Source organism: Oreochromis aureus, linkage group 3 (assembly GCF_013358895.1).
Source record: "Oreochromis aureus strain Israel breed Guangdong linkage group 3, ZZ_aureus, whole genome shotgun sequence".
Classification (NCBI taxonomy): Eukaryota; Metazoa; Chordata; class Actinopteri; order Cichliformes; family Cichlidae; genus Oreochromis; species Oreochromis aureus.
Genome location: NC_052944.1, coordinates 10,634,892 through 10,660,892, shown reverse-complemented (window position 1 = coordinate 10,660,892; position 26,001 = coordinate 10,634,892). Strand labels below are relative to the sequence as shown.

At 37.7% G+C, this 26,001-nt stretch overlaps 3 protein-coding genes across 3 annotated transcripts; 2 read left to right on the top strand and 1 right to left on the bottom strand.

The window, feature by feature from the left end:
* The first annotated feature begins 13,166 nt into the window (after positions 1–13,166).
* LOC120439462 lies at positions 13,167–14,890 on the top strand. Its single transcript, XM_039610472.1, has 6 exons — positions 13,167–13,217; positions 13,374–13,709; positions 13,885–13,926; positions 14,024–14,131; positions 14,235–14,269; positions 14,541–14,890. The coding sequence occupies exons 1-6, from the start codon at positions 13,169–13,171 to the stop codon at positions 14,640–14,642; spliced, it is 672 nt and encodes a 223-aa protein (XP_039466406.1). The 5' UTR covers positions 13,167–13,168; the 3' UTR covers positions 14,643–14,890.
* A 4,145-nt stretch (positions 14,891–19,035) lies between these two features.
* LOC120439461 lies at positions 19,036–22,037 on the top strand. The gene is made up of 5 exons (XM_039610470.1): positions 19,036–19,052; positions 19,477–19,568; positions 19,926–20,036; positions 20,158–20,434; positions 21,309–22,037. Exons 2-5 carry the CDS (start codon positions 19,480–19,482, stop codon positions 21,501–21,503), a joined length of 672 nt encoding a protein of 223 aa, XP_039466404.1. The 5' UTR covers positions 19,036–19,052; positions 19,477–19,479; the 3' UTR covers positions 21,504–22,037.
* Positions 22,012–25,443, bottom strand: LOC120433309 (G2/M phase-specific E3 ubiquitin-protein ligase-like). The gene is made up of 10 exons (XM_039599406.1): positions 25,389–25,443; positions 25,225–25,301; positions 25,064–25,129; positions 24,772–24,978; positions 23,898–23,994; positions 23,657–23,819; positions 23,477–23,580; positions 23,243–23,387; positions 22,311–22,431; positions 22,012–22,142 (listed from the first exon to the last, which is right to left on the bottom strand). Exons 4-10 carry the CDS (start codon positions 24,968–24,970, stop codon positions 22,012–22,014), a joined length of 960 nt encoding a protein of 319 aa, XP_039455340.1. The 5' UTR covers positions 24,971–24,978; positions 25,064–25,129; positions 25,225–25,301; positions 25,389–25,443.
* Between the last annotated feature and the right edge of the window lie 558 nt (positions 25,444–26,001).

Here is a 26,001-nt window from a genome sequence, read left to right as displayed (position 1 = left end):
GATTATTGTATTATTGTTTTGTAGTCTATTATTCTAGTCTTTGGTTCATTTTGGTTCCCATTGTTTGAATATTTCTTTTTCTAATTATGCTACACTTCCTGCATTGCATATACAACATGTGGATTTTCTATATTTTGATTATTATTAAATCAATAAAAAAACAAATTCAGTGTCTTGTTTTCAAAAGACACCGATGAGCCTGCAGATGACATCGACAGCAAATATAAACGTAAGATAAAAGTACAAAAGTATTTTATTGTGCACATGCACATGATTTGAAAGCCAAAAAAAGTTTTGGAGGTTTTAATTTTCTGCATTTTTCTCGTAGAAGAGCCTGACGTTGTAGCTAAGCTGACGAGCGTCACCTTGGGTGTTCTGTCTGTTTTCCTCCTAATGGTCATCATTGGTCTGGTTGTTCAAAACAGGAAACTTAAGCAAGGTACTTTTTAAAACATACAACAGCTTTTCTTGTATTAAATCTTCATCTTGTGCACTATTGAACAGAGAGAGTAACTGTGTTGTTTTTGCCTCCTAGCTTTTAAAGAACAACAAAATCTGGACCAAAGTGAGGTGACTAAATTTAAAATGTACTTTTGTACTTTGACAAGGCCCAAACAAAACTAGCTCATATACCACAAACTAACATTTGATGTGTTGCTATATGTATTATAGTAAATCTATTTGTGTATGTCTGTATGTTGTATTGCACATATGTTCTACTAAGCAAAAAGTAATGGATGTTTATCCATCATATAATTAAAATAATTAATCATAAGTAACAATTACTTTATAAGGAATTAATATTCATTATGACTGTTCTTTTCACAGAGTCGAGACAATGATGACTTGAACTATGCTACAGTAACATTTCAGCCGAAAGCAAAAAGAAACCAAATGGGGTCAAATGTGATCTATGCTGCTACCAGATAGTCTCTAGTTTTTCTGCTTTTATAGTTGCACTGGGGCATGGTTTAAACACAACTGAGATGAAAATCCTGACACCTGTTAAGTTGCATCTTTCTTGTTACAGAATCTCTAATGAAACAGTATTAATTGGTACCATATGGTAAAAGTAAATATGATACCAATTAATACAAACACATGTGAACCGATGAGGTAACACACAGCACTGTGTTTGAGTTAGATATATATCTGTGTTCATGACTGGAAAGATTTAATGCTGTCTTATATAGTTTGACTCATACACTTAGTTTGTTTATACCTAGCTTGTTAAAAAAATTATCTTTCTATTTTTGCTTAAAAAGTTTAAACATGCTATGTTTCTGTGTTCTGTTGCAAATAAAATGCGGTTTTATGAGGTTTGCAAGTTATTGTACACTTTTTTTAATTTATATTTTAAACATATAACTTGGTTAAACATAACTAACATAACTGAAACATACTAGTGCTGTCAAAATTAACGTGTTAACGCAAATTAATCCTCCATCACGGTCAACGCGATTAAAATTTTTAACACAATAAACACATCTGGATAGCAGAATGACTCAAAATCCCTGAAATGTTTCTGTCAACGCATTTCAGGCAGTTTGTCCAAGTAGAGTTGCCTTCACACATGCGCAAATGGGCAATTGATCAATTGATCAAACGGGCAGCTGAACCAATCAACTCAGTATGGAAGATGATAAACGCACATTGGCCCTCTCGATGGGAAATTTGAGTATTAAAAAAATAACAAGACTGAACAGTCAACCGACATAAAATATTATGCACATTGTGCAAGAAGGAATTTTCTTTTCACCAAAGCACTTCCAGCTTGAAATATCACATTGACGCGAAGCATACGTTAGTCGGAGATGCTGCTAGGGCTTTGGCTAAGGCGCCACCCAGCTTGCGACAAACCACTCACGGAGCATCGGGGACTCAGTAAGTCTACCACGGTCACATTGACCGACACAATGCCAAGTGGATTGCAACAAACTACAGACCTATTAATATCGTTGACAACACGCGCTTTACATAGCTTTGATTCCTCGTTTCAAGGACTTGAAGTGCCTCCCCAAGACTGAAGGAGAAAAAGTGGATAAATGAAAGATTTTTTTGTTAACATAAATGTTCAATAAACATGTTAAGTGCATGTTTTCCCTTTTTTCTCGAGTCTGTTTGCTCATGCAAATTCTGTTTGTTATTCAAATTCTATTTGAATTTAAGCATACATTCTTTGTGTTTATTCTGAATTAACTTCATCATGTTGCATAAATGTCATTTACAAGTTTAAATATGAAGTTGAATAAATATAATTACAACCAGGATATTGATCAAGTAATTGCGATTAATCGCGATTAATTACAGAAATTGTGCGATTAATTACTTTTTTTTTTACTTTTACTTTACTTTTTTTTTTTTTAAATAAACTATAAAGTGACCTTTTATCAAAAACCACAAAGAGGACCATAACTGTTGTGTCTGCTGCCACCACATAGGTTCAGGAGGGAAGTGAATTGCTGCTCAGAGTGGAACAAATGCCTTTTTCCCTCTGCTGTTTGTGAGACCCCTGTGGGTGGAGTTGTTACTTTTGCTTTTCATAATGCACTGGAGATCCTAAATTTCTCTTTGTGCACCGTGAAAGTGCAAGAAAAAATATTCTTGCTCACACTATATTTTAACTTGAATAATATCTACACTTATAATAATAATAATAAATCAGGAATATAAAACAGTTCTGTGTCAATGTAATATTTTGCGTTTTTACCCCAGAGTCACCTCAAACACTCTGGCCAGTTTTCATCAGCAGTGAACGCAGCCTGTCAGTCCACTGTTTACCTTAGCTGTCTACATGACGGGTGTTCACGTCTATTTATTTGTAGAACTTTGTGATACAGGCCGATGAATCAGTGAAGCTCTCTTCTGTCTGATATCAGTGACACTGAACTTTAGTGAAACTTTCTTTGAAGTGGATCCAACGTTATCAGACACCAAGCACCAAGTAGATAAACTGTCACAGAGGAACAGGATGCTTGATGCTGATATTTCAACATTTTGTCAAACTTATGTTTCAGAACTTCTGCACTAGATTTCTGTCTATAAAGGTGACTGTAGAGGTGACTGTTGTTGTGATTTTGGGCTCTATAAATAAAACTAAAGTGAATTGAAGTGTGGTCCTAAACAAATCATGTAATGTGACCATGGCAAACTGAGGTTTTGGTACCGGTTTCAACAGCTGGTGAGAAGCAAGGATTCGATTTTGCGCACACAAGTTTTTTTTATATACACACGCACATGTATATAAAAAAACTACCCAATCTCTCACTATTTCCGCTGTGGACTCTGAAAACAATATAGAAGATCAATTAACTTAAACCTTGAGATTCAAAAGATAATTAAATCGATATTGTCATGATTGATGTCATTTAGAGAAAGAGAGAGAGAGAAAGAGAGAGACATCTGGGTGAGTTTTTATCAGCAGAGACGAGCACACTGCAGTATGAATTCATACATTTATCACAGTAGAAACAGCCTACGGTTCCAAGGAGGCAATAAAACAGAAATTTCCAGTTCTAACTCCCATCTATTCTATTTTTTTCTACTTTCAAACAATTAATCTTATTTGCTGCATCAAGTAACTGAATCCTCACTTTAGTTCGTTGTCCATATTCTGTGTGGGGGAAAATACTGTGAAAGCCTAAATAAACATTCAAGAAAGCAATATCTAATAATTAGATAATTCTCATAATAAATGTGGGTTTGGTTTCTTTTTATTCCCGTTGACACTTCTGGTGTAAATATCTCTAAACAACAGGAGAAATGCATGCAGGTTCAGCAGTTAAAACCTCAGACAGACTGAATGCATCATGCACATGTCACATGATAAAGAATTCACAGCAGGATATGTTGCAAATAAACTTAAGAATGTTTTGCTCAGATTTGAAAGGTATTGGTTGATGTGAGAATTACTCTGATAATTTCATAAATGTTGCCTTTAGCTTTTTCAAGAAAAAGACGTTTAAACTTTTGAAATGATTAAAAAAAAACATACTAACTACTGGAAAACTTAAACATCAACCAAATACATCAACACTCTGAGAGTTTTCTTTTATTTATTTTGAGCTTACAAAAAGGGAAACTGATTCAGCCTCAAAATAACTGAAACATTAAAGCAGTTTTCTACTCTAAACACATTTTACAACAAGCCACACTCACACTACATTCAGTATTTTAATTTTTGCATCTAAGAACAAACATTTGCACCCGACAGCATGAAGACTGGAGGAGTCACCAACCTTCTGAATAGTAAATGATTTACTTTGCCTCTGAAATAAAAACCTCTATGGCTGTGACTGTTGCTCAGGATCATATCCAGTCCCTCTGCTGTCAGCTTACAAATTAGAAATTTAAGGCTAGAGTGAGTAACGGCTAAGAGGTTCAACTCAACAGTTTGAGATTTGAGAAATGTAGTTAATGTGAGAACAGACAGCACATTGACAAGTTTTGTTATTTAGTTATTTTCAAAGTTATAATGAAGTTATCAACACTGAGTGAGGTACACATTACTTGTTAAGAAGTGTTTTGCCTGAAATGAACTTAAATGAAAACATGAACTATTGACACATACAGTACATTCAACACTTTCTTTGGTTGTCTAAGTGGCCATATCACAGTGAACCATTACATTCTCACATATATACATAAATTTCATTCTCCTTGTGGTTGTGCTATTTATTTTCCTGGTAGTATTTATACTTTATGTGTGACCAATCAGAAACAGGCTGCCCCTTTACTTAGATACCACTGTTACTGGAGCACAGTTCAGAGCTGCAGTCGTACTGCGTGCATCATGATAAGCCTGATAACTGCATTTCTCAGTAGGTAAGTCCAGCTGTTTTTTCGATATAACTGTTAACATCTCTTCAATACAGCAAACAGCGATGAATACTTGGAATTTCTTTTAGATTCAGCGTTTGATACCTGTAGAATTGTCAGGTCTCAGTCTCATAGTTTCATGGTGAGTCATACAGCAATGCACTAACGTCAGTTCACCTGATAAGAGTGTTTCTTTCTGTGATGGATTTTTAAAAAATGCCAAGTTTAACATCAAACACTGTATTGTGTATCTTAAAGTTAAATAAGTTGATTCTTAATCAGGTCTGTATTTCTGTGTAGAGTTTAATAATGGGAGTAATTGTCAGGAGAATCTAGTTACAGGTTCAGGGTAAGAGTTTTATAAAGTCTTGTGTGTAATCCTTGTACAACTATACATCTGTGTACATTTATTTATTTTATTCACAAATGAGAGAGTGCTATGTTAAAACTTTAATTTTAATTATCTTACAGTGGAACACCCACAGCTAAACTTTGTTGAGTCAGTATTAAAAACAAATAATACAGTGACCTGATATGTCTTCTGTCTTTCAGGTCTTTTCAGGTGGGTTTGGCAGTTGCAGTATAGTTTTATTCATGTGATACCAATTGTTGCACAATTCACAACAACAGTTGGAGCGGTGGTAAAAATGTCTTTGAAGGCTGTGTGGGCCTCAGAGGACCAAGTGAACGGCACCTTAGTGAAGGTGAGACAGGTGAGTGGAGGGGCTACTTGACTGTAGTTCTTGATGAACTGCCTATAGAAGTTTGCAAACCCTAGGAAACACTGGAGTTGTTTCTGAGCCTGTGCAGGAGGTGCAGGCCACTCCGGCACCGCCTTGACCTTCCTCAGATCTGTCTTCATCTGCAGAGGTTGCAGAGAAAGAGGGAAGAAATTTGCATGTGGTGTGTCTGGATCTCACCAAGACCTCACAACTCTTACCACAACCAAGATGTGTATTCAGAGACTTCTCGGATAGCTCCAAGGTAACATCAACATGGCTCAAATGAAGATCAAGTCAAGCAATGCAGAAGCATTTCCATCATCCAGGAAAAGTTGACTGAAAAATACTTTTATATTGGTGAAGATTTGATTCCTACTGTGATAAGCTTGTGAAGAGCTTAGGGTTTTAGTATGGTGCACCTCTCAAGCACACTGACCAGGTAGAACGGGGTAGGAAGGGTGCCATCGATGACCTGGAATCCACTGACAAAATTAGTCTCCCTGGCAAACTGAAGCTGTGGTGCTTAGGACTTTTGCCTCTTTCCATGTCTCGTGCGGCCACTAACCTCATATGAGGTTCTGGTCATCAAGTTGGAGAAGCTGGAGAAGCTGCTTGGCTATGATATATTTCCATCTCCAAAAATCTTAGGCAGTGGTATGGAGGAGATCCACATGCTTGCTTTACTCATCACCATCAACACTGAAGCAGACATTGGTCAGCTATATGGTACACAGGACTGGTAGCTGCTGGTGGAGCTAGACCAAAAACTCTACTTCCCCCCTGAGATTGTCTACATTAACCTGAGACCTGACATTATGCTATGGTGGGCAGTGTTGGGGAGTAATGGAATACATGTACCGGCGTTATGTATTTAAAATAAAAAATATGAGTAACTGCATACCGTTATAGTTCAGAATACAGTTACTTTGTTGAAATGAAGGGATTACACGGCGGTCTTCTCCTGTTTCATATGTTAGGCTATGCCCTCTCTATTTTTGGTAATTCCATACCGGTGGAAACCCAAACAAAACACGCATTAAGAGGCTCAAATGCCTGTGTCTCAATCTCGCAGCCCATGTCACTTTTACTTGCAGCCTGCGTAATGACGTGAAGAAATATTTTTTAAAATTATTGTTCAAAAAATGATTTAATATAGAGGCAATAGGCAGAGTGTTACAGGCATAGCCCTAAGGAATGTAGCCTCATGGGCAGTGTAGCCCAGTTGTAAGTAAGCTATTAAGACTCGACTGTACACTGTGTTCGTGTTTTCCTCCAAAACAATAAGTTCTGTTGGAGCAGCCTTTCAATGCCTCTCTCTGTCTCTCGCTAGCAAAGTTGACCCAGACAACAAAGTAAAGCTAGTTTTCGGCTACGAGCCCAACACGGAACCCGACATATTAGCCAGAGGTCCCTTTACTACGGTTCAGAGCTGCGGACCGGTTTTATATATATATAAGTAATCCAAAGTATTCAGAATATGTTACTCTCATTGAGTAACAAAAGGAATACGTTACAAAATATATTTGGGGGCATGTAATCTGTAATCTGTAGTGGAATACGTTTTAAAAGTAACCTTCCCAACACTGACAGTGGGCATTACTGCAGTTTGTTTTCATCATCGAGCTTACTGTACCATGAGATGATGCACTGGAGGAATCCGATGAGCGCAAGAAGCTAAAGTGCACGGAACTGAAAGCAACACAGCTGGAAAGCAAAGGTCCAACCAGTTGAAATTGGCTCCAGAGGATTTGCAGTCATTTCAGCAGGTTACAAGGCTTTTCTGGGAGTTGGGAGCCTTGGGGCAGACCCGTCAGCAAGTGGTGAAGAATCTCTCCAGAAGTGCTGATAAAGGCAGTCACTGGTTCTGACTCAAAAGACAGAACTCTAGTTGGGTCTCCATTGTGTAAGGAACATAAACACTTGCCGGACTTCAGCCAGGCTTCAACTGGGTAGATGGTGTTTTGGTGGTGAGCCTGGGACACTGGGATTGACCCCTAAACCTTCCGGTGACGTGGTGGGCTTATCAGCGAAACAACAAGGAAGGAGGGCACCCACTTGATAATGGAAAAAGACTCCACCACTCATTTGACAGCTCCATAGAGTCTAACTTGCAGGTTTCATGTATACAATTTAATTATATAAATAATGTACCTAGTCATATAAACAAACAATGAAAAAAAAAAGTAATTAAATTTAACTGAACTGAACTAAATTAATTCAAGGATAACTTTTTATGTATTTATTTTTTCCAATATTAGCACTTTGAACAGTATTTTTTCCATCCATAGGTTAAATTTCAGGCATAAATTTTGATCACTATCTCAAACTTGGCAGCACGGTTGTTTAGTGATTGCCTCACAGCAAAAAAGTCCTGAGTTTTATGCCACCACCTGGCGGATGGCATGTTCTCCCTGTTTTTGCATGGGTTCTCTCCAGGTCCTCAGGCTTCCTCTTACAATTCAAAAAGAGTTAATGGGGGTAGGTTAATTGGTGTCTGTATGTGTTAGTCCTGTGACAGACTGGCAACCTGTTCAGAGTCTACATTGCCTCTCGCCCTATGTTAGCTGGGATAGGCTCCAGCCCACTTGCGAAACAGAAAAGAATGGATGGATGGATATCTTAAACTTTCAGGTTAGATATCTTGAAATTCCTTCTTACCCAGAAGTTTAAGGGATCTCACAATTTTTATTTACTCACTCAAAGCTGATTAGTGTTAAGCTGAGTGGTCTGACTATTTTCCTCTTAACGATCTGCGCTGGTTTGGTTGTTTAAACAAAGAACATTCAGACAGACATTTTTTAGATCTAGAACCTACAAATGGAAAAAAATATGAATGTTGCTGCAAAAACAGAACAAAGTTTTAGCTTTTAATGTCACCACATGGTTCTGTTAACTGATCAGTTATACTGTCTCTTTAGATTAGCAACTAAAGAAGAAGAAGACAAGTATCTGAAACAACAGTTGGGGTCCATTTTATACTGGTTTTAATGTTTAAATATTTTGATGCTTGTACCATTAGTCCAGTTTGATGTGTACATTCTTTTATAGAATTTAGACTCTGGCTCCGTGAGGAAAGAATAATCTTCACTTTTTTTCGGGATGGGAGTCTAGAATCCTTTTATGACTGCGCATAATGTCCGTGTCTCATCATTCCTTTTTTTATTTTAAAATTCATTGCCATGTTTTGTTGTAGCTAATAGTAATTTCTGCTTGTTCAGCTGGTTGTTCAACACAGGAAAACAGGTATGTTTTACTTCAACTCTGTCTTTCTTATATTTGGCGAAACGTCAATCATATGAAAAAATACAAATGTTGACACAAAAAAAATAAGACCAAAGTCTTAGCTTTTAATGTCACTGTATTGTTCACTTAATTGATGATCATGTCTTTGAATTATCAGCTAAAGAACATGAAAATAAGAATCCAGAACAATTTGAGGTGGGAGCTTTTTTATACAGTATGTTGTAATGTTTAAATATTTTGATGCTTGCACCTTTAAGCCAGTTCAGTTATTTTATATCTGTACTTTTGATTACAGAATCTGGACCCTGGCACCCTGAAGGATCCAGCACTGCAATCAACAGTAAAAAGACGCGCAACACAAAAGCAACCAGAAACTCATGTTATTTATACTACCAACAGATAGACTCATTTCCCTGTTTGACTGGTGCTAGTGCTGCTTCCTGTTTTCATTTCTATTTCCTCTATACTTTCGGCTTCATCTGCATCCCATCAGCCCCTTTTTTTTTTCTTTGCTACATAGACTGCCTGCCACTGTATGCAGGAAGCTGCTGTACACTGTCCTTTAACAGACATGATCAGACACTTTTTTTCAGTATGTGATTCTAGATTTTTTGTTGTGTTTACCTCAACCTCAAACCAGCAGGAGACAGAGAGCCTGCAGTTGAGAGAGAAGTAAAATTCATGTTGTTTAAGCTGCCAGCAGATAGTAACTTTTACAGCAGTTTTAAAAGAAGCTGTGAAACCTGATCTACTTGTTTTGATTGCATAATATCAGACTTTGCAGACTTTTAGAAGAACAATTACAATTATTTAATTAAAGTGATTAAAACTGCAGCCATGCACCCTTTGAAGACAAATGTTGCAGGTAACGGACAAAGTCTGCACCAAAGGAAGATTTCAGCACTAACAACAAATATGAAATGACTTTATTGATTCAAAGACTAAGACAGACGTTATTTACAAAACTCTGTTCTTGCTAATCTTATATGAGTAATGCAAAAACAAAAATAATTAAATCATTGGAGCTATGGAATAATGTATGTTTCTCTGAAATTAATTCCATCAAGTTTTATATAAAACACAAAAGTGAGTTTAGTTTGAATACAATGACATTTTTCATTGTTTCACAGTTTCTAATATCTTGTATGAGAAAAGGGGAAGTTTTCTGTCCTGACATTTGAACAAACAGAATGTTTGTAGCAAAACTGTGTATCAAAGGCCTTTAGCGTTGCAATAAAACCACACACAAAAATAGCTGAACTGCTTTCACACAAAAGTTTCACATCTCTCTTTCAGCTGTTTAGGTCAACTGCTTTAATGCAATTGCCTAAAATCAAGAGTGTCAATCAAGTTTAAACAAAACATCAAAATTGGTTAGAAATGGGTGACATGCTTTTGGAGAAAAAAAACTGATCCAGTAAGAGGCTCTACGATGAATCAAAGTGCCTTGTTAGCAACACAGTTTAGAGAAGAAAGGCAAGGCTGGTTTCATTTGACACAAAGCAGCAAAAACTAAGTACCTTTCTGAGTGTTTTAAATTGTTCCTCATACTCAATGAGCTTGTAAAGGTTAATCATCATATTTAGAGAGGATTACTGCAAGTACGTGTCAGACTGGGCAAGGCATGTGATGTGAAAAAAATTGACTAAGAACCAAAACTGGTTTTCAGATATGTATTGAAAGATTGTTGAAACCTTTGCAAAGACATCAATAATGCATGAACAGTCTTATCACAAGGATTGGCCAAGAAGCAAAATTATAACAGCTCCTTTATACTCACTGTGTGAATACAGAGGGCATAAAGGAACTTTCTTTTCCATGGTTAAATGGTAAGTGGCCTGTAATTATATAGCGCTTTACTATTCCCTAAAGACCCCAAAGCGCTTTACATATCCAATCATCCACCCATTCACACACTGGTGATGGCAAGCTACATTGTAGCCACAGCCACCCTGGGGCGCACTGACAGAGTTGAGGCTGCCGGACACTGGCGCCACCGGGCCCTCTGACCACCACCATAGGCAACGGGTGAAGTGTCTTGCCCAGGGACACAACGACCAAGACTGTCCAAGCCGGGGCTCGAACTGGCAACCTTCCGATTACAAGGCGAACTCCCAACTATTGAGCCACGATCGCTCCATGATAGGAATTCTCACCATCATGTTGATGCTGGTGGTGGATTTCCACAGGTGCAGACCCTCCATACCGACACCAGTGAACATCCAGGGAACTGACAGTGGGATAGTGGACTCTTATAGGTACCTGGGTGTTCACCTGAATAATAAACTGGACTAGAGTCGCAACGCAGCTCTTTATGGGAAGGGTCAGAGCAGACTCTACCTGCTGAGGAAACTAATCTCTTTTGGAGTGCAGCAGGTGCTCCTGAAGACCTTTTTTGATTCTGTGGTGGCATCAGCCATCTTCTATGGTGTCTGTTGGAACAGCAGCTTATCTACAGCTGAGAGGAAGTGGTTGGATCAGCTCATCAGGAAGGCCAGCTCTGTCCTAGGATGCCCATTGACTCAGTGCTGGTGGTAGGAGACAGAAGAACTCTGGCAAAAATTGCATCACTTTTGGACAATATCTGCACTACATGCATGAATCTGTTGGAGACCTGGAGAGCTCCTTCAGTGACAGACTTGGATTTTATGATTATCACTGCTCCCAGCAAAGACAACAAGATGTTTACATCCCTGCTGTTATTTGCAGTTTACATATATATTTTTTTTGTTATTTTTTAAGCACAAATACACAAATCACATTTTGCACATTTAAAAAAATTATCCTACTCAGTTGGACTTTTTTTTTAAACTGAGTAAGCCATTTTTAATAACTGTACAATATTTTTTCGTTATGCTGTAAACTTGCCCTTACTGTACAGTCTCTTATTTCTTATTTTCATATTCTTTACTTTTGTGTAAATCTGCATGATCCACCGAGCTGTCACTTTGCTACTGTCCAATGGAGGACAACAAAGAATATTTCTATTCTATTCTATTCTGCTTGCCGTGCTCAAGCCGGTCTTGGAGTGCCAACTGCTGGTGGTGTGACACTGTGGGGATGGGATGTTAGAGAGGAAAGCATGTTCATTTTCACAAGTTTTTTTTAGATATATATATATATTTTTGTTGGTAATGATTTATCAGAAGAACAAGGAATAAATGCTTTCTGGAGAAAGGTTTTATTAAGCAGACAGGACCAAAACTCAGGTATGTTTGGAGGACTGGTTAGTCTTTCAAACTTTGTACCAGCTGTTAAGCATGGAGGTGGTGGCAGTAAAGTCACTTTACAACAAACTAACAGATTTTGCATCATATTCATTTGAAACGAGTAAACATCTTGTTGTTTCTACTGTTGGATTTTCTGTCCTAGGTTGTAAGTTTCAGATCACAGGGGAGTCGGTGTGATGGATCCATGATGGAGAACAGTTTTTTCAGTGACCTTCTGTCCTTTGTGGGTGGCATCATATATTCTTAAAAAAAAAATAAAATAAAATTACTATGGCCCATGAAATTGTAAATCAAATGGAATTTGTCATATAACAGCATGTCTTTTGTTGTCATAAAAGTGTTGACTCAAGGACTCTGTTACTATCTCCGACTGTTACTATCTGTCGTGGTTCCCGTGACAGACAGTAAATGTTTCTTAGGTCTCATTTGATATTTTGTTTAGGTTGCTTGTTCTTCCTAGTTTAAACATTTGTTTTTCTAGTTCTTAGTTTCTTCTTCATTTAATCTGTTCCCTTTTGTGCTCTGGTTGTTTTGGTGTCGTCTGTGTTCTCCCCAGCCCGTCATATCTATCACCCATGCCTGTTTCCTCCCCAAGTGTCAAGCCTGTGCGTCTTGGTCTGCGTGGTTCCCGTTTTATTTTGACAGGCTCTCATCCTGTGTTCAGTTTTGCTTCCTACTCTCCTGTTAGTTTGATTATTTCCAGCCATGTGCCCTGTTTTCCTCTGCTTATTGGCGTGTCATTCATGTTGCAGTGTGTTTCCTTGTTCCCCTTGTTTCCATCGCTACTCTGTAGCTGTTTAGCTATGGTTTCAACTTTACAGCAATAAAACTCCCTTCTTTTGGGTCTACCCTTTGCCTGCCAAACAGCCAACCCTGACACTATCAGCATTTTAACAACAACCAGCTTTTTAATAATGCATGTTTTTAAAGCTGAGAAAAAAATGAAACATCACTCTTCTTCTTCTTCTTTAAAGTAAAGACAAAAAATAACCTTGCAAAAAACCCTTTAAGACTAAACACGTGTATCATGACTCTATGACCTAAACGCATTTAGCTTTGAAAGCAACACAAAACTCCCACCTCTATCACATTTATCACACTGAGAGCACCCTTCCTGGTGAACACACCATCTGCGGACATTGCAGGGCAGCAGTCATGTGCACGATGATGAACGTGATACAAGCTTTAGCTCTTTCTTGTTTCTGTAAGTTTGCTCTATTACTCTTTGACATCATTAGTTAATCTAGCACTGCATATTAACCAATAATAATTTAAAAACATTTGCTTATTAGTAACTTTACAGGTTTAGCCTCATGTTCTTTTGAAGCAATTAAACATCTCATTGTTTCCACTGTTTCAGGCTGGATTGCTGTCTCAGGTTCTGAGTTTCAGACCTCGAAGGTGCAGGCAGGTGAAAATGTCACTCTGCAGTGCACCAAGATTTACACATATGACGTTTTGACCTTCTGGTTCAGACTGGTCAGCAGAACCACAGTCAACTCTATCGCTGTTATGGTTGATACAAGTGTTAAGTACAATGCTGAATTTCAACGTGGAAAATTTGAAATGACAAACAACACCTCTGATGTCTTTCTCAAAATCAAACAAGTGGATGTGTCTGACTCTGGGCTGTATTTCTGTGGATTTGTCTCAGAAGGACGCCTAAATTTAAGCGTCATGCAATTAAAGGTTGGAGGTAAGATTATTGTAAAGTCTTTGCCTCCTCATTCTTCGGTTATTGCTCTTTTAGTTTATATTACATATGCAATGTAATTATTGTCAACACTCTGTATACATAGACTATGGTGGTTATAGATTAAGATAAATATAGAAATGAGGACTAAAAAAATCAAGGCTTTATTTTTGAATAGGCACCGATGAGCCTCAGGACGACATGGACTGCATCTCTCAACGTAAGTTAACATTTCTTTTATTGTGCAGATGATTAGAAACACATTAATGTAAATTAAATTTCAGCCGTGTCGCTTTTTACCTTTATTTTTGTATTAGAGGCTCACGAAGTAGCAAAGCTGACGAGTGTCACCCTGGGTGTTCTGTCTGTTTTCCTCTTAATGGTCATCACTGGTCTGGCTGTTCAAAACATGAAACTTCAGACGGGTACTTTTTACAGCTACAAAATCGCTCTTATAATCTTTATTCTTCACAAATGTATAATTAGTTTATGAAATAGAGTAACACTAAGTTGTTTTTTGTGGATCAGCAAATAAAGAAGAACAGAATCTGGACCACAGCACGGTGAGTCAATCTAAAAATGTACTTTTATGCTCTGATTGCGCTTAAACAAAATGTGCCTGTACAGCATTACAGTGCAAATTACATATCGTATAAAGGGAGAAATAAGATTTTTAGTTTGTATGTTCCCATTAGCTGTTGACTAATTGTCTTCTTTCCTTTAGAAATGTAAGATTAACACTTCATTGTTATTGCTTATATTTGTCTATAATTTATTATAAATAATATGTATATATTCATTATAATAAATGAACACTGAATGTGCTTTTCACAGAATCATGGATCTGATGAGGTGAACTATGCTGCAGTGACAGTTCGACCAAAACCAAAAAGAAGAGAGATCGAGCCGAATGTGATCTATGCTTCCACCAGATAGAATCAGCAGGCGACTTGACCTGACTGATGATGTTATCATGACTAATTGGGGAAATGAAAAACTCTTGTTAAGAAAAAAAAATAACTTTGCTGTGGTGAACCAATGCTAACTGAATTTTCGTATGTGTTTTCCTGTTAATTCTAAGTACTTACTTCGTCCATCAAAGTCTATTTAGCCAAACAAATATGTAACGTGATTGTTAATGAAATGGAAATCTGCACACGACCTGAACAGAAACAGTCGATACTTGGTGACTACAAATGTTCTTGAAAAATAAAGACTACATTCATGTGGCACATGGATATAACTGTGACTGGATACTGTATGTATTATCTTATGCTCTTATATGTCTTGATCAAAAGACAAAACAACACAAAATTTTACTTCCTCTTCCTGCAAAAGACCTTCTGTTTTTTAGTACTGCTGACTACACATTCATGTGAAACATTTCCTCTGGTGGAAAACTTGCTATCTATGCAGATAAAAATCAGCTGAGTTTTCTCAGCTTGTCCTTGCTGTTGGTTCTGGCATCTTCATTTTTGTTTACCGAAAATTAGCCTCAAGATCAATAAATTGGTGATGGGTTCTCTTGAACTATTTAACTTATTGTATTATCAATCATAAAAAACTGAACACTGGCTATGATTATTCAAATCAGATTCATGGCTCTGATGGCCCAAAATATGCTGCAGCGACATTTCGACCAAATGCAAAAAGAAGAGCGATCGAGACAGATATGATCTATGCTGCCACCAGACGGACTCACTATGTAACTGGAAATGATGCTGTATCATATTAATGATATGATGCAGCAATTCTAACTATGCAGTGAAGAAACAATGCTACCGTAAATGTACATGTGTATGTGCTGTTTAATTAATTCTTAACATTTAAAATCTTTGTCGCCAAACAAACATGATGCTAAATGTCTTGAACAAACACAACATATATAAATAAAATAGAGTCCAGTTAATATAAATACATCTGAAACTCTTTCACCAGATGTTTAAAATACAATGTAAGGTCTCATATATCTGGCGGGGCGAGCCGTGTGGAATTATTAAAGGACCCAAGATGCAGGCACTTCTGATGTGAGGGAGCTTTATTAATGGAGGTTGAAAATACAAAAATGCGAGGGTGGCGAAAAACAGAACTGAGCCTGAACTTAAATTGGGAAAACTACGCATAAAACAAACCTGAAACCTAGAGACACAAATGGAGATACAGGGAGATGTAGACAGATGGAGGGAAACCACTCAGGATGACAGAGGGGGATAACGCAGACGAACCAGCAACTAACAGACGCAGACACAAGGCTTAAATACACAGAGTGATAACGAGGGAATGAGACACAGAAGGAGGGCACAGCTGGGAGTAATCAGACATGACGGGACAGGGGAAACTTAAACACACGGACATCAGACACGGACCTTCAAAGTAAAACAGGAAACACACACATGCAAAGACACAGACTCAGAGACGCGGGCTTAACACAGAGACCTGACTACACTAGAGGGGATACACAGGCAGGGATGACACAAAACAGAGGGAGCACAGAATAAACACTGGGAAACCAAAACACAAACTGTCATGATTCATAATAAAATCAAAAGTAAAAGTACAAAAAACAAAAACACTGGGTCTCCGACCCAGGACCGTGACAATATAACCCTAGTTGCATATTGCTTTTATATTCATTTGTACATAACATTGATTCCTGCTGTAAACATGCTGCACAATAACAGCACAATTCTGAAGTGTTCATTAGTGGTCATTGCTTTCCAACAATCATTCATTATAAATTGTTTCATCTTTATAACAACTTTACTCTCCTTAAGCTTCAGTAACTTTTTGTCATGAATTACTCTCAAATGTAGAAATTCTCCATTCAGGAATTGTTCATGCATCTTTTGGTTAGTTGAAAGTAAACTGTTTGTTGCGTCTGCTTGTTTCAGACTGTGTATCTGTGTCATTTCCATGTGGACAACAAACTGAAGTGCTCAAGAAATCAGTACAAACACACACACTGGTTGTGTGTAGTTTGTCACAGTGTGTCTGCTAGCAAAAAGCACAGCTGCTGTATTTCCCAGGGAGAGAAAAAAGTGTGAGATCATTTTACTCAGAGATGGTAAATGGCCTGGTTCTTATATAGCGCTTTTCTACTCTGAGAACTCCAAGTGCTTTGTACAACTTGCCTCATTCACACATTCATAAAAGCACTTTTTTATAAGCTTCCTCCAGGTAAGTGCTTTCTATCTGACATTCATACGCATTCATACATATACACACACAGAGCAACTCGGCCAAGGATACTTGGCAGAAGGGGAAGAAGCGAGGTTATGTTAAAGGTAAGGACAGCTTAGTGACATTGGATAATAAATGATTTTTAAATCAGGTATTGGATCTTTATAGTATGTGAAGTTACATCTTTTTCATATTGTAAAACATCCAAAAAACGAAGTGAGGCGTATACTTACTCTGTATGAAACAGAAGCATGGATTATTGTTTCAAAATGAGGCCTGGATAAAATAGGTCTTATCTATGCTAAACGCCTTAAATGATAAAAAAAAAAAAAAAGTGGACTTGACTGTAGTCCGAATTCGAGTGTCCAGTTTAAAATCCCAGTCCATCTTAAAACCTATGGAGTTAAATCAGGGCCATAATGTTTGTTTAGTTAAAAAAAAAATTGAAATCGAAAATATGTAAACTGAAAGCAAAAGTCACATTTTTAGAGTGAACTTTGAAAAAGAAAGAGTTGGATTTAAAATTTTCAGATTCAGATCTTTTAAATTAATGTACAAAAAAAAATTCTTCAGGTTCAGATTTTTCTCTCAGCTTCAAATTTTTTTTTTCACTCAAAAAAAAAAATTCTTCAGGTTCGGATTTTTCTCTCAGCTTCAATTTTTTTTTTTTTTCACTTTCAGATCTCTATTTTTCAGTTACAGACTTTTGGCCCTGTTTTGGCGTGGTGGGCGTGGCTACACACAGAGGGGCGGGGAATCATGAGTGACAGCAGACCGCTGCAGGCTCAAGATGGTCCATTTTTCATGTTGCCTTCAGGAAACCTGGGAATGAACATAATTTATCAAACACCTCCTGCACTGTATTATTTGATAATGTTTAGAAAACATGTCATGCATAACTGCTAAAACTCAGTTACTAAAGCTCTTTCAAGCAGTAATGTGTACAAATTACGCCGTAACTGATCAATTATGAGACGTTTTCCCAGCCACTACGTGAGAAGTGGTCATTTCCCATGCTCTCAAAGTAGCGCGCATTGTATCGGGTGGGGGCTGCTGTTAACTTGTCCCTCAGTGAACGATGGCGTCGTCTTCCAACAACACTGCTGGCGCGAACAATCAGGTGAGTGTTCAAGTTTGGAACAATTACACTGCAGTCTGTGAATACTACGAATTTAAGAAGTGGCTATTGTTACGGTTAATTTTTTTTTTTCTTTTTTATTTTATAACGTTTTTGCTGAAATGCTAGCTCAACAGAAACGCCTCGCTATCATTTTCGGCTGAAACTTACGTCCTAGTTGATCTGTAAGCTTGGAGAACAACAAAGTTAGTGAAGTAACGTAAAATTCTTTGTATTTAATTTAGGAGCAGCTAAAAGAGAGATGCTTCAGCGACTACTGCATAAAGTTTCCCAGGTCATGCACAGACAACCCCTCGATGTGGACTATTTGCAGTTTGTTATCGACCATGAGATGGTCCTTTTAAGATCTTTGTCCGATCAGGTTGAGATCCCTCAAAGTATTATAAATGCTCTGATAGAGCTGTCAACTGTGCTCAGTATGGAGGACGTCAATGAACAAACCCCTCTCAGATGTCAGTGTCAGAAGGAAAGCTGGGACGTCCAAATTGCAATGTATCGCCTGTACAGCTCCAGATACTGACAGAAATGTTCTTATCAATCACCCAAATTGCAAAACTTCTTGGAATATCTGTGAGAACAGTGAAACGTCGTTTGCATGAATATGGCATTTCCATAAAGCAGTGCTACAGTACAACAAGTGATGAAGAGCTGGACAATTTAGTAAGATCTATAAAGACAAGAACACCTCATGTTGGATACAGGATGATGAAAGGGATGCTTCAAGCCATGGGCCACCATGTACAGTGGAAGAGAGTGTACTCGTCGATGCACCGTGTGGACTCTGCTGGTATTTTCTCAAGAATGACAAGGCTGGGATTTGTGGTACGAAGGACATATTCAGTGCAAGGTCCTCTTTACTTGATGCATATAGACACAAACCATAAACTAATAAGGTAGGATGAAGTCTGACAATACTGCTAAATACTGAATTATGTTTTATACCTGTTAATGCCCTAGTTGTTGTTTTTGTTGTTCTTTTACAGATTTGGCCTGGTGATATTCGGAGGATAGATGGGTACTCAAGAAAGGTGATTTTCACTCTCAAAATTGAGCTGAATGAGATGTTAATTGAAAAGTGAAATACTTGTGTTTTGGTCTACCATAAAACTTACCATATACTGTAATATAGAGATCCTTCTGTAGAACAAAATGTTCCTAATCTGTTTATGTTTGTCAGTATTTGGTGACTATAAATGCTTGGTAAACTAATTCTTCAAGTTGCTAAAAGATTTTTTTTTTTACCCTTTGCATTTGGGTGAATAGTTGATTACAAGTACTGCTACATCTCATGGCAGCTTGCTACCTTGGGAATTATGTAGCCTGCTTTTTTTCTTGTACTTATAAATATAAAATAAATGTACCAAGCTACAATACCTGATAAACATGTTTCTATCTTTAATTATAGTAACTTGACTTGACCAAGTTTCCACTTAATGATATTTACATCTCTAGATCATGTACCTGGGTGCTGCTGCCAACAACAGAGCATCAACTGCACTTGCTTTCTTCTTGGAGGCTGTACAAAAGTATGGCTTTCCATTGAGGTAAAATCTACACAAAATTAATTTTCACAATGATTGTGCAAATGTGTAAATATGATTCCCCCCCCCCCTTGATTAGCAGTGTAATTATTTTGACATGCAATATGTAAACTGTAGCCTATATGATCAGTTGTTTATACATCCCCATACAGTTGTTTAAATGGTTCAAACATTTAGAATTCTTGAAAGGTGTGCTTATACAGAGCTGCACACTGTTGAATGACCAAAACAATAAACTTCAAATAACCAGTCTAAAGTAAAACTATATTAAAAACACAAAGGCTGCAATAAATTTTAAGAGTGACATGTTTTTTTAGATTTAAAAAAAAATTGTACTGTCGATGTTTAATTTTGTTTCAGAGTTCGAGGGGATCAAGGGGTGGAAAATGTTGGAATAGCAAGATGCATGTTCACCATCCAGGGCTGTGGAAGAGGAAGCTTTCTGTCAGGCAAGAGTGTTCACAACCAAAGGTATGTGTAGTATTTGTATAAATGTCCCATGGAAATAAGAAAAATGTTCTTATATATTTTTCAATTCAGTGAATTTCTGGGTAAAATTCTGAAAACGTTGCCATATTTTGATGTTGAACAGAATAGAGCGCTTGTGGCGAGATGTGTGGATGGCTGTTTCAAGCGTGCACTATGAAATCCTTCACAACCTCGAGGATGAAGGCCTTCTGGATCCAACTGATGGTGTCCACATGTTTTGTGCCCAACATACATTTCTTCCACGTCTGCAGAGGGATCTGGATGTCTTTAGACAGGGTTGGGATAACCACCCTCTAAGGACAGAGAGGAATCTGTCCCCACAACAACTGTGGACACTGGGACTCCACCAGAATCCAGTTGATACTCCAGATACAGTGGAGGTACTAAAACAAATATAAATTATACAATCCCTCTTTAATCAAGTTTCAAAAAGTGCACTTGGAGATGTTGAAAAAAACATGGTGTGCTGTCACTGCAGACTATCAGCTTTAAGTTGAGGGTATTTGCATCCAAATCAGTTAAAAGTTGTAGGAGTTACAACAGTCTGCATGTGTACCCCCCACTTGTTAAGTTACCAAAAGTAATGAGACAGAACATTAATCATAACTGAAACTGGATCGCAGAGACTTCAGCAGATGTTGGGCTTCATACCTGCTGATGCTCTGTCAGGCCTCTACTGCAACTGTCTTCACTTCCAGCTATTATTGAGGCATTTGCCCTTCAATTTTGTCGTCAGCAATGAAACACTGCTCCGTCAGATTCAGGTCAAGTGATTGACGTGGCCACTGCATAACATTCCACTTCTTTTAACTATTTGTTTTAAGTGATTGTCCATCTGGACCATCAAGTGCTGCCATCAAGTGCTGCCTCATGAGTTTCGAAGCATTTGGCTGAATATGAGCAGATATATTGCCCAAAACACTTCAAAATTTATCCTGCTGTTTTTGTCAGGAGTTGCTTCACTAAATACAAGAATATCACATCCCTGGCCATGGAACATCAGAGAAGCCAATTGTTCCATTACTTTTGGTCCCTTAAGTGGAAGGCACATATGAAAACAGTTCAAATACCTCTGCAGTTATAGCCAATCGTGTTAGCTCCATTTCAAATCCATTGCGTGGCATATAGAGCCAAAAGTAGAATTCCCATGTTCCAATATTTATGGAGCTGACTGTTTGTCTAGAATTTCCCAACACTGTTTTTGAATTGTCATTTGAAATATCTTTTTTTTTTTTTTTTTTTAAATCATCACAGGAAATCGAGGATGCGTACTTGGATGTCAACTCTATTGGTGAGCTGGATGGGAGCAATCCTGGAGTAATTCTTCCATCTGTTGAATGTCCTCTATCTGAGGAGGACATGGCAAGACTAAGAGACACTGTCAATGTAACAAGGCCCTCTCAGTCACATGGCGAGACATTTATTTGGATGTACTTAACTTTGTACTAACTCACCGTTCCTAGGCGGCAACATTTTTATTTTGAATTTTCAACCCAGAGAAGGTTCATGAATAGCTCAGACTTTTATTTGATTTGATATACACATACAAATGAACCTGCCAGGAAATTTTTATGTGAACACTCAAACATCACATTACAAACTACTTTTTTTTGTCTCTGGCACATTTTTCAACAGTAAACCTGTATGTTTTTGTGTGATTCATGCCACTCATTAAAGAACTCTGGCTGTCAATCTCCAACTTTGAAATGTGCTTCCTGAACATTAAATGGAAGGAGCAGCATTTTGAGTTACACCTCAAAACTATTGATAGACAATGCTATGCTTTACACATTGTTAAATTCCTGGCCAAGATGAAAAGCCTCCAGCAGAACCATTCTGAATTGACTATAGGACTTCATATGTTTCACAGGCAGGACAATGGTCTTAGCACAGGATGACACAACAGGATAGCAGATGCTGTGATTTCCAAAGTCAGCTTCACAATTGTGATTAAATTTTACCACCACAGCAAAGTCCTTGTTTTCTGAGGGAGGAGAGGAACATGGCCTTGACCGGTGATCCATTGCAGAAACCTGGCAGGTGTGATAGATCTTGGGCCATCTTCGTCAGCTACATGTTCTTGACCTTCTGTTAGGATAAGAGTGAATTTTAAGACGTTTTGAAGAACCCTGGCCTCTTGGACAAAAAAAATATCTAAATATTTTAATTCGATACAAGTGTAACTTTTGTCACAAAAACCTTAGAATATAATTTTGGAATGTGACAACTATAAACTAGACAAAAATAACCATTTACCTTCTGACTCATAAAGCAAGTCCTGAATGAAGTTAACCAGGTCCAGCTCAACCTGATGCTTGGAGGTTCCCTTCTCACTCAGCTGAGGGTGAATGGACGCCATGACAAACTCGGCATTAACCTATGATGATATTAGAAAGCAAAGCAACCCAACGGCTTGATTACTTCAGGGCTGCAGTATTCAGGCCCTAGAACTTTTCCACAGTTTGTCACATTATAGCCACAAACATAAATATATTTTATTGGAATTCAACATAAAAGACCAATAAAAAGTGGTAAACATTTGAGAATTGTAACAAAATTCATCCATGATTCCAAACATTTTTTTACAAATAAATAACTGAAAAGTGTGGTGTGTGTAATTATTCAGCCCCCTCAGTCAATACTTTTTAGAAACACCTTTTGCTGCAATTACAGCTCCCAGTCTTTTAGGGTATTTTTCTACCAGCTTTGCACATTTACAGACTGACATTCTTGCTCATTCTTCTTTGCCAAACAGCTCCAGCTCAGTCAGATTAGATGGACAGCGTTTGTGAACAGCAGTTTTCAGATCTTGCCACAGATTCTGGATTGGATTTAGATCTGGACATTGACTGGGCCGTTCTAACACATGGAAATGTTTTGTTTTTCTATTGTTGCCCTGGCTTTACTGTATGTTTAGCAATCATCAGGAAATGTCTATGGGCAACTGACTACACTGAGACCAAAGGGGGCTGAATAATTACAAACACCAGAGTTTTCAGTTATTTATTTGTAATAAATATTTGGCATCATGTATGATTTTTGTTCCACTTCTCTAATGTACACCACTTTGTGTAGGTGTTTCATTTAGAGTTGAAATAAAATAGATTCATATTTATGTCTGTAATGTAACAAAATGTGTAAATGTATGTAATACATACATGTAAAACTGAAAATACGTTTGTACTCACTTTCACATCTCCCCCAAGGACGAAGAGAGGCTGGCAGATTTCTGGGTATTGCTTAATCAGCAGGTGGAGGCCATACAGCTGCAAACCCTCCTTGAGTTGTTCCAACATTGGCTGCAATCTAAGCACAGCATGGAGTGTAATGGCTCTGTGGGTACAAAAAAGAGATTAAACAACATCTTCAGATGCTATTTTTCTCACATTCATATAGAAAAACGAAAACATGTCACGGCATACCGGACAATCGGTTCCTTGTTTTGAACCGAGATGGCTCCAGTGAATCCAAAGTTTAAAATCTCATCAGTAAGGCCCCGAAGTGACTGCTCAGTTGAAGATTCCACCTAAAAGTAATTTAACAGATGAAATTATATAGCTGCAATGTGTACTAAGGCAATATTTTTACTAGTTATACAGCACCTGGTCAATCAGTAACCGCAACTGTGAATCTGCCACTGTATTTTTATCCAGCTGTGTTGGGTTGATCTGCCCATTGCAGAGGTAACTGTAAGCCCACTGGCTGAAAAATGTAGGGGCAGGACCTCCTTGTGCCAAACTGACGGCCAGAATCTCACCAACAGTCCTATTTATACAAACAGCATGAGTGTATTGCTTATAGTATAAAACATGACAGTTTTCCCTTTCTTTAAAATAAACATGCCTGAAGAGTCCACTGTCAAAGTCAGTAAGGGAATAGCGTGGACTTTTTTGGTGTGGTGGTCCTTCAAAGAAACGAGTCTCGATTCCGGCGACCATTTCTATTGAGAGAAGAAAGTTATGAATTATCCGATGTAAAACATTCATTTAGAGCTGGGTGAAATAAGATTTTTTTCATATCACAGTATTTTTTTCATTTGAGGCAATACTGATATATATATCATAATGTGTCTCACTGATTTTGAAGGCTTAACATGACAGATGTACTGAAGCAACATCATACATCTGTTCCAGATATGTAAAAATTCCATTCAAAATGAAAATATTGATTCAAAAAAGATGCCCTGCGATGGACTGGCGACCCATCCAGGTTGTACCCCGCCTCTCGCCCTGTGACCGCTGGAGATAGGCACCAGCACTCCCCGCGACCCCACAAGGGATAAGCGGCCAAGAAAATGGATGGATGGATGGATGATTCAAAAAATAAATCATAGTATACAGAAAGGTGTACTTGAGACAATAATATTGACACCTTTATCAACACCAAACCAGTAAGCTCATAACACAACATAGTCACATCACAGCCATGCTATGGTTAAAAAAAGACTATTTTCCTTGTGTTACCGGTGTTTTGGTTTTCGACCTTGGTTTTCTCATTTTGGTTTCGCCAAGAACTTTCATATCAGTCCATCCCAAATTATAAACATGATTGATGTATAGTTTAGTAAAGGAGAAATATAGTCATATTTACAACACAACTGGAGCAGAGTTCACTTAGAAGATAAAATGTATATTACAGAAGTATAAAATTTAGGGATTGGTCATTTCTTCAACATAAATAATACGAATGGAAAAGTAATTGATCTCTTTAACTTCACCTGTGAGAAATTCTTTTCGAAGGGCACCAGTGTCAATTCCTGCTTCCCCAAAGAAGGACACCTTCAACATGGCAGTGGGTGAATTTTTTTTTTTGACGTTGCCACTGCAGAAGGCCTCTCTCCAGAATGTTTGTTCTTGAAATAAGGATGCTGAACTGCTTCTCCACATCAACTCTTTGACAAATCGCATCCAACACATCGTCGACACTAAAAAAATCAATAAATGAAAGAATAAACACTCTTTATTCAGTTCAGAGTATTAATAGTCATCTGTGTGTGTGATGTTTTTTACCTTTTCATATGGTCCTCTTCTACTATGTTCTCCTCAATTTCATCCACGTCTATTACATTATAGCTTCTAATAAAAATAAAGAAAAAGTTGTTGTTTAAATGGGAAATTCTCAAGATGTTATATCCTATATGATATTTTAAAAGCCATGCTTTTTGAACTACCTTTCTCCGCATGTGCTTGCATGGATTTCAAGGAAATAAGGTGCAAATTTCAAGTTACAGATAGGACACTGAAGTTTCTAAAACAGAAATGAGAGTTAAAATATTGAATAGAGTTCCATTGTAGTTATGTTAATGGTCTATACTCATTTCTATTAAGATATTACTTCTTCATCCAATTCCTCTGTGTCGGTGTGCTCTTCAGAAGGCTGCACGGACACTATTTGGTTTGACATGCCTATCATAATTAATAGACATATAACATTGCTGATTAAGATAAAAAACAAGTGGGTCAATTTTTTTATTGACATTTCAATGCAATGCAATTTCATTAAAATAAATGCATATATTGTTCTAAGATGTATGTACCTCTGTGTCTTCAGCTGAAGACCCAGACTCTGTGTACTCCTGCACATGAAGAGCCAAAATATGCAATGGCAGACTTACTTTGCATGTTTGGCATTGTGCTTTGGGCATATTTTTAAATTCAACTGCATCAGGAGGTAGCGGAGTAAGGTCAAATTCTTGCTGTAAAGGTACTATATACAGCAAGTTTTTCCCATTTCCTGTCATACTGCGTATTAGGGTCCCTGTGTAACCTTCAGAATCAGGAGGGACCAGTGTCAGTTTCCTTTACCCTGACCACCTGAAAAAGTAGAGCCCAGATCTAGTTCACATAGGTGCAAATTATGTGACTATCATGTAATAAACATTTGTTACCCCTACCTGTAGCCTTGTAGAGCAACCATCCTCCAGTCAGACCCTGCATTTTAGGATATT

What these genes read in the sequence shown, in the direction of transcription:
- LOC120439461 (XM_039610470.1), top strand. Translation starts at nt 19,480, where the DNA reads ATGTACCTGGGTGCTGCTGCCAACAACAGAGCATCAACTGCACTTGCT. An exon ending in AAGTATGGCTTTCCATTGAG is followed by an intron (nt 19,569 to 19,925) that starts GTAAAATCTACA and finishes ATTTTGTTTCAG; the next exon opens with AGTTCGAGGGGATCAAGGGG. An exon ending in ATACTCCAGATACAGTGGAG is followed by an intron (nt 20,435 to 21,308) that starts GTACTAAAACAA and finishes AAATCATCACAG; the next exon opens with GAAATCGAGGATGCGTACTT.
- LOC120439462 (XM_039610472.1), top strand. Translation starts at nt 13,169, where the DNA reads ATGTGCACGATGATGAACGTGATACAAGCTTTAGCTCTTTCTTGTTTC. An exon ending in CATGCAATTAAAGGTTGGAG is followed by an intron (nt 13,710 to 13,884) that starts GTAAGATTATTG and finishes ATTTTTGAATAG; the next exon opens with GCACCGATGAGCCTCAGGAC. An exon ending in CATGGACTGCATCTCTCAAC is followed by an intron (nt 13,927 to 14,023) that starts GTAAGTTAACAT and finishes TTTTTGTATTAG; the next exon opens with AGGCTCACGAAGTAGCAAAG.
- LOC120433309 (XM_039599406.1), bottom strand. Translation starts at nt 24,970, where the DNA reads ATGTGTTGGATGCGATTTGTCAAAGAGTTGATGTGGAGAAGCAGTTCA. An exon ending in TCGAAAAGAATTTCTCACAG is followed by an intron (nt 23,995 to 24,771) that starts GTGAAGTTAAAG and finishes TTCTCTCAATAG; the next exon opens with AAATGGTCGCCGGAATCGAG. An exon ending in AACAAGGAACCGATTGTCCG is followed by an intron (nt 23,388 to 23,476) that starts GTATGCCGTGAC and finishes TTGTACCCACAG; the next exon opens with AGCCATTACACTCCATGCTG.